At 43.3% G+C, this 8,383-nt stretch overlaps 1 protein-coding gene across 4 annotated transcripts; it reads left to right on the top strand.

Moving 5' to 3' along the window:
* Positions 1 to 647: 647 nt before the first annotated feature.
* Positions 648 to 5,111, top strand: PNRC2 (proline rich nuclear receptor coactivator 2). Of its 4 annotated transcripts, none has more exons than XR_011503562.1 (3): positions 648 to 943; positions 2,656 to 2,861; positions 3,111 to 5,111. XR_011503562.1 is itself a non-coding variant. In XM_070510700.1 (2 exons), the coding sequence occupies exon 2, from the start codon at positions 3,129 to 3,131 to the stop codon at positions 3,537 to 3,539; it is 411 nt and encodes a 136-aa protein (XP_070366801.1). In that variant the 5' UTR covers positions 2,722 to 2,861; positions 3,111 to 3,128; the 3' UTR covers positions 3,540 to 5,111. The 4 variants fall into 4 exon arrangements, 1 of the variants encoding a protein (XP_070366801.1); XR_011503560.1 differs by lacking the exon at positions 648 to 943 and adding an exon at positions 1,398 to 1,777; XR_011503561.1 differs by lacking the exon at positions 648 to 943 and adding an exon at positions 1,592 to 1,777 and having other exon boundaries at positions 2,660 to 2,861.
* Positions 5,112 to 8,383: the final 3,272 nt, after the last annotated feature.

Below are 8,383 nucleotides of genomic sequence, written 5' to 3'. Positions count from 1 at the left end.
GCTAATCTTCCTCAAAAAAAAAGTAATACAATCAGATCCACGGATGGTAGAGAGAAAGGAGGGAGGGGTGGGAGTGTAGCAGGGATGAATTTGAATGATGATAAAAAAAAGAATTGGGAAAAGAGCTCATACTGTTCACTTTACAATTACGTTAAGAAACCTACCTTAAGAGTCTTTTCTGAAGTGAAAGTTTTGAATCCATTAAATACAGCCTGGCTATTATCTGGCCGGCTGACTAAGCCAGCTTTTTGAATTTTTAGTTAATGGATTACGCTTTCAGTAAGCTAGCAACTTACCATGTACCTCTTATTTTACTACAATATGATTAGCACCAGAAAGTCCCATGCTCAAAAATATCCCTTCTGCATTCTACCAAATTAATTTGATTAACAAACGTCTCTCTTAACATGCGGTAGCTTAAGCAGTTTTCTTAAGAAAACTTAAGGTCCATGGCTAGAAGAACACAGGGGTTGGGGATGATGGTAGCGAAAAACTGAAGATTAAAAAAAGAATTATGTGAGACCTATAAAAAGTATATAGAGAGCCTATAACGAAAATGTTCACACGTTCATAGAAATTGGTGTTCTTTTCTAAAACCCTCACTTTGGGGTGTTTATCCATTTACATCACAGAAGTTGACCTCTTCCGCTTCGCTGCACTTCGCTGGCATAATCAACTGACCTGTATCTTTTCTCCCGCTCTTTGCTTAAATTGGGCCAAAGGGGAAACTAGCCCCCAATCTCTCCGCAAACGTTTCGTGTGCACTTACACTGTGCGAGGCACTGTGGCTCTGCCGCTCGAGGGTGTGAGGGACGGGCGGACAGACAGACGTAGTCACAAGTGGTGACAACAGGCTATGATGGAGGGCCCTAACTGAAGGTAAGGACCCGTGGAGACACCCAAGAGGATCCGCGCGCGTGTCGGAAGCGCCTTCGCACGCGAGGTAACTTCTCAAGAGTTTCGAGGCCGGGGCGGGAGCCGAGGAGGGAGGCGCAGGGGAATCGAAGCTCGGCGAGCTGCGAAAAGTGCCGGTGACCGGGGGACGGGATGAGAGGGGCGTCGGCGCAGAGTGGGCGGGGCCGGGCCTCGGGAAGCAACTTTAAGTCTCTCCCATTCGTAAAAATGGGGTACGCGGCTCAATAGACGTCACTCCGGAACCGAATGCCCCTTCAGGGATTCCCCCGGGGGGGACACCGGCTCCCAGGGCCGCGGGCCCGGGCTGGAGCCCCAGGAGGGGCGGCCGCCCCTTCCCAGGCGCCGGGCGCGCGCGGGCAGAGCGGCTCTGGAGTCGAGGGGCTGCGTGCGCAGCCGGGCGGACGGCGGAGCGCGCGGCGTCCCGGGCCCCGGCAGCGGCGGGGGCGCCTCCCGGAGGAACCCCGGGTTGGCGAGAGGTCGGCGGGGGGGCCGGCAGAGGGCCGCCACGCTCGTTCCCGACATGCTCCTCTCGGGAGCATTTCAAACCCTCGCCACCACCCCCTCCCGCCCCGCCCCGCCGGCCCAGCAACAGGCGGCGGCCCGCGCGTCATTGGCCGGGCGCCGCGTCGGCGCGCTCTGATTGGCTGTGGCGCCTCCCGGCCCCGCTGCTGCGTTCGCCGCCGCCTCCATTTTGTCGGTAGAGGCCGAAGGAGGAGGTCGGGTCGGGACGGTGAGGTGGCTAGCAGCTAGCTCGTCGGCGCTCGTGGGCCTTGTTCGTTCCGTGCCTCATCGCTCCCTGGGAGGGGAGGGGGGCTTCGCCGCCTAGAGGAGCCGCCGCGCCCGGGGCCCGAGCGTGAAGTCGGTGAGTGGCGGCGGCGCCGCGGGCGCGGCCATGTTGGCGGTCGCGCTCCCCATTGTTGGGGAAGGAGGCGAGCTGGGGGGCGGGCGGGCGCCGGGGCCCGGGAGGGGAGGGCCCCTCGGGAGCCCGCCCCGTCGGAAGAAGCCACTTCCGGGCTCGCGTGCGGCGTGAGTCGAGGTCCAGGGCTGGTGAGATGGCCCTCTGGCCCTTTCGGAGAGAGGGCGGCTCGTTTGGTAACTTGGCTTCTCGGCGTATCAGATGGAAAGCAAGTCTTGAGCGTTCCCCGTTCCCTGTAGGCAGGCATCTTTACATACTCGAGGGGGAAAACTGGCTTAGGTGGTTCCGGCTCGTGAAAACTCATCTTGCAGCGGGGAGGAGTCGCGAGTGTTGGGAACTGAAGGAAACACTTCGCATGACGTAGACACGTTGGGAGAGGCTTTGCGAAAACGATAGGTGATGTGTCGAATGGTTGAAGAATTCTGGAGAGACTGTAAAAACACGGTCTCTTTAGAAAACTAATTCTAAGCCAGTTTCTTGGCAATGGCTGTAAAGGTGGTTGCTGCCCTGGATTGACTTTTAACATTTTGGCCACAAAACCCGTGTGAGCATCTGAAAGGTCCCCAGGAAGAAGATAGAAGCAACTTGTTGCGGGACTTGGAGACACTGTCCCCAAATTCCCCAGGAGTTCCTGGATCTCGAGGCTGAGCAGAGTTCTTAAATGATGACAGCTAAAAGGTCAAAGAAAGCCATCTCAGAGACAGCTTATTTTCTGCCTTTTAGTTCAGGAAGTAGCCATTTTAACTATTTCTGTAGTGAATATAAATGACCACTTTCTCCCGTGTTTTTGAGTTCAAATAATGAAGTAATCTCTACTTTTCTAGCTAGGACTTCTCTCAAACTTGTGTGCTGAGGAGACTCAGATGTTGGCCTCAGCGCCTAGGCTGAACTCGGCAGATCGGCCCATGAAAACTTCTGCATTGAGACAAAGGAGAGGATCCGTCAGAAAGCAACATCTGTTATCCTGGGCTTGGCAGCAAGGAAGGGGACACGTAGTGGAAATCCTGCGCTCTGAAAAGCAGACTGAAAGGTATGAAGACGTCCACGTTGTAATGGGGCAAACTTGTGATGATGGACTCGTCCTAAACCAACTGTTTGTATTTTCAAATAGAGGATTTTTCAGATTTTTGGGGAAGCTCATTTTTCTTAGGAAGTGATAAAGGCTGTGCACTAATGATGTGTCAACATATAGTTAGAAGTAAGGTCTACTGAAGTTTCTTAAAGGTTTGAACTTTTCTTATTGGAAGTTTATTCAGTATTTGTTTCCATTCACTTACAGGTGACAAAGAAGCTGAAGATGGGTGGCGGAGAGAGGTATAACATTCCAGCCCCTCAATCTAGAAATGTTAGTAAGAACCAACAACAGCTTAATAGACAGAAGACCAAGGATCAGAATTCCCAGATGAAGATTGTTCATAAGAAAAAAGAAAGAGGACATACTTATAACTCATCAGCAGCTGCATGGCAGGCCATGCAAAATGGGGGAAAGAACAAAAATTTTCCAAATAATCACTCTAGCATATCAGGTCCCAGCTTGCTTTTTAAGTCTCAAACTAATCAGAACTATGCTGGAGCCAAATTTAGTGAGCCGCCATCCCCAAGTGTTCTTCCTAAACCACCAAGCCACTGGGTTCCTGTTTCTTTTAATCCTTCTGATAAGGAAATAATGACATTTCAACTTAAAACCTTACTTAAAGTACAGGTATAAAATAAAGTGCTAATGTTTAAATTTAGTTACATTTAAGGGTAGTTGTCAGTTGTTTCAGACCAGATTCAATAGGGAATTAATCTGTTTGTGTAAAACTGCTAATTAACATAGAAAAATATAATTAGACTTCATCTCGTTGTGTTGTGTGCACTGTGATCTAATGGTAGCATCAGTGCAACTTAAAATATCTGAATTATTGATAATTGTACTTGATATTTTGATATTAAGTATTTTCAATTTGAAACTCAAGTGAAACCATTCAAATTTAGATTTGGGGAATGATAAAGGAATCAACTTTTTCTATTGCTTGTTGGGGGAAAATACTAATTTAAGATTACCATTCGTGGACCACTAGATTATTTGTTGAAAGCTAGTCAGTCTGATTATAAGTATCTAGTTAAGACACAGGGATTGAAAACTAGTTGAGTATTTGAAAGTTTAATGTCCTAGAAATACCCAAACCAGTACCATGCCAACAATCTGATGCACTGCTAAGAGAAAATGTGAATTTTTCTTAGTTACATTTTAGTAAAGTGTACCGTGGTGAATGTGGAAAGGGCACTAGGGGCTATTTAGATGAGACAGTATACCCCAGTGGCCCTGTTTCTTACATACAGTGGGGTATGTGTTTGCCAACAAATGCGCCAAAACCATTTTTATAGAAAGAATATTTGGCGGTCACTGAGTAGCTCTGAAAATACATTTTTGTATTACAGCACCGCACAAGCTATTCTGACAGTGATCTGGCCGCAAATCATCCCTGCGAAGCTCGCTTAAAGCAGGGAGCTGTATAATGTGAAAGTTTAAAGTACCTAGGAAAGAGCCATGTAAATACATGTAATAAACTTGTAGCATATGTAAAGTTTTGTTGGCATTTATTCTACAAAAATAGAATATTTTAGTATGAATTCGCTGAATGTAAGACCATTGACTTTTTTATACTATGGCCTAATTTTAAAGGTCCAAAATAATCTGTTTTTAAAGTTTGCCCTTGTGCTAAAGTGCCAGTGATATGTATAATTGATTTGGTTGTAAACTATATTACAAAGTAAATCCTAGTGTAATAAGTTTTATATAACTGAAAGGTTTTAAGCTGCTAAAACACTTCCTATTTTTAAGAGATGTGAAATGCAGTATGGGACTATTTTTTATTCCTTAAACCCAAAGATTAACTATTAAAGGGTCCTTTCAAAGATTCATTTTGGCTGTCAACAATTTTTGTCACCAGTAAGTGTAACCCATGGGGCCACTTATACACATGATGTCATTTCTTCCTTGCTACCTTGATAATGTTTTACCTACCTTAAAGGTAAATGCTAAGTGTAACAGTTAACAACCCAATAGTAAAAGAATGTGTGTGTGGGATCAGTTAAAAATTTGATCGTTTCTAATTTGGCAGCGTTTTTTTGTTATTTTTATGCAGAATGGCTAATAAGCTGTATTTCTCCAAATAAATTCAGATGAGATAATATTGCCCAAGTCAAACAATATCCTAAAGACAAGTTTATATAGTACTTAACGTACATATACGAATTTGAAGCATGAAATTAAATAAAATTGCTTTTCTCCCCAGTGGCTTGTTTTTATTTTATAAAAAATTATGACTGCCTGACATTTATTCTTAAAATGTACATAATTAACCCAATTGAAATACAATAGGAGTGTTGGTTTTTGCGGGGTTTTTTGAGGAGGCCAACTCGCCCTGAGCTAACATCTATCTGTGCCAGTCCTCCTCTATCTTCTATGTGGGTCACTGCCACAGCATGGCTGCTGACGAGTGGTGTAAGTCTGCGCCCAGGAACAGAACCTGGGCCACCAAAGCAGAGCGCACTGCACTTAACCACTCGGCCACGGCACAGGCCCCCAGGATTGTTGGTTTTAAGAGATAACCGATGTTACTGACTGATGAAGACATCTGGAGTAGTTCAACAGTTAAAGAGTTAAAAAAGCAACCTGCTCCCAGCAGGGCTAACAGTAAAAGGCCACAGGATACTTCGGAAACTTCATAAAGCTGCCGAGTCCACCTGATAGTTTAATTACCTCTTCCCTTTCCTACATTCTAAAATGTATATTTAGGTTTATAGAAAAAAAACTGGCACAAAAGAATTCCTCAAACTGGTAAGAACCCTTGTGTTTAAATATTTGTTAATATATAAAGTAGTTTTTACAAGGGGACCTTGGGAGAAAAAGGCATCACAAAAACCATATTTGCTTTCTAATAGGTTCCAAGTGATAGGCTGAAGCTAGTTCAAGAATAATCCTTTTTAAAGTTCTACACTAGCAGTGAATCCCAGGACAAGGACCTTTTTTCATGCAAACTGTAGGAAATAACTGATTTGGAGGAAAACAACATTTGAGTCTTAAGGCTTTTCCTGTTCTATCCCCAGTGTAATTTCTATGAACAATGCTAGGGACTGCCAAATTCTCACTTGTACTGGCACTGGAAGTTCTCAGCCCAGGTGTCTTTGTGGTAGTTTTTGGTCTGGGATTGACTTAAGTGGTAAAAGCATTCAGAGAACTGAGGGTGGGAGTAGAAAAGGCTTTTAAACAATAAAAATTTTACTAGCTAAGGGTAACCTAAATAAACAGTTAATCCTATCAACATTTCATCTCTCAGAAAGGTACTAAGACAACTGTTGGCCTACAGGAAGTATGGTGACAGGATTTTCCCAAATCATTGCACCGTAAGAACCAAAAAGTTGTTACAGAGAACCTATTCTGTAGGGCTGGTCAGCTATACTGTGACCCTTCAGTCAGTGTTGTAGTTTAAATTCGTCATACGTTTTTGACAGAAGCATATAGTATGATGGAATCTGAATCCATAACCTATCCTGACACCTAAGTTCTCTTCCCAAAAGCAAGGTGGAAAAAAACTGGCTTTCGGGTAAGTTTTCTTGTGTTTCTCTAATTGCGTTCTCATAGGCAATTACTTTGTAAAACAAGCAGGACAGGGTGTATCTCTAAAACCTCTTACACAAATGAGGAAAGCCTACCTGGTCACAAATCTAAGGCAGAGCTAAACCTAAAAAAGAAAATCCCCAACATTTTTTTTTGGCTCCTCAGTTTATTTCACCCTCCAGCATTCAAAAAGATGTGATCTACAACAAAAAACTAGACACAAAGGCCTTTTACCTCTTTACAAAAAACTACTCTTGTCAATTATTAATGAAATGAATTTACATGCCTTGCTTTTTATTCCAAATAAAAAAGAATGCCATCTTAATATGAGGGTGAAACAATGGAATAAACACTGTTGGAGAGGGCAGAGGAAAAAACCCAAGAGAAGGAGCCTTCCATAGTGACTGCTATGTCTTGTAGATGTCAAGAGGTGAACAAAGACAAGTTGCTTGCTTCATTTATCAATGAAAACACTTTACTCCTTGGATTCCTAAAAGTTTTGAGAGACCTCTTAGTAGAAGGCCATTAGTTTACTCCTGAGCTACCACTGTGCTGTCTCAAGTCATGGCCTCTCCATTTCAAAATATCTCAGGATTTTGTAAACAGGTATGGTTAAAATGCAATACAATGACACTGAAGTGCGGAAAGCCAGGATGGAAAGAGAGAGTCATAGAGCTGTGAGATCTTAGGTTACATTTGACTGCTCTTTTCCATCCAGAAAAGTTAAAGAATACTTTTTGTAATTAAACTATTTTATAAATCTTAAATCTTCCTTCTAAGTGAATTCTAGATTCCATTATATTAATTTTATGAAGTTATAAAAATCTCCCATTTGATTAAAAAAAAAAAGCAGGGGTAGGCCCCCGTGGCCGAGTGGTTAAGTTCACACACTCCACTTTGGCAGCCCAGGGTCTCGCCAGTTCACATCCTGGGTGTGGACCTAGCACCGCTCATCAAGCCACACTGAGGTGGTGTCCCACACAGAATGAGAAGGACCTACAACTAGAATATACAACTATGTACTGGGGGACTTTGGGGAGAAGAACAAGAAGAAGAAGAAAAGACTGGCAACAGATGTGAGCTCAGGGCCAATCTTTGGGAGGGGGAGGGAAGCAAAGCAAAATGGTTACAAATATGAACCAAATGAAAAACCCTGGACTCGAATCTAGGCTCTGCCATATACAACAATGCTGTGTGATCTTGGGCAAGTTTGAAATTTTTTTTTTTGGGTGAGGAAGATCATCCCTGAGCTAACATCTGCACCAATCTTCCTCTATTTTGTATGTGGGATGCTGCCACAGCATGGCTTGATAAGCAGTGCAAAGGTCCATGCCTGGGAACTGAACCTGTGAACCCCAGGCCACCAAAGTGGAGTGTGTGAACTTAACCATTATACCACCAGGCTGGCCCCTGAAATTTTTTTAAAATAAAATGAGGGTAAAAACACCTCCATTTCATGTCTTGCGTAGTTATGTGTATTCCGTATTTTCAAAATCCTTATAAAGGGTTAAACACTTCCATATTTTTAGATGAGTAACTTTACATGAAATGTTTTAAAAATGTGGCAGAAATATGACAAAAGTCAAATATGTAAATGATGGAATCAATGTATAAACAAACTTCATATCCTAATAAGGAACTAAGGAATCCAAAACATTTTGTGATGCTATAAAAGTTATTTATTCACTATACACAGAACATGTCCCTATAAAATGTACATGTAAATCACTAAAAAGTATAACTTGGTGAACATTTTCTCAATTACAGAACACACTAAATCAACTGGGATAACAGCTATCTGCCTCAAAATGGTCTAATTATAGCACCCAGAGTCTCCTTTATATCTAACGCAAAGTTAAATACTTATTTTGGGGATTATTTCCTAATATGTGTTTGAGGAGGCAGAGTTAACAATTTAATATAACTCTAGTATATTACAGCCACTG

Source organism: Equus asinus, chromosome 5 (genome assembly GCF_041296235.1).
Source record: "Equus asinus isolate D_3611 breed Donkey chromosome 5, EquAss-T2T_v2, whole genome shotgun sequence".
NCBI lineage: Eukaryota > Metazoa > Chordata > Mammalia > Perissodactyla > Equidae > Equus > Equus asinus.
Note: the sequence above shows the minus strand (reverse complement) of the source record. Positions and strands in the feature narration are given on the sequence as shown.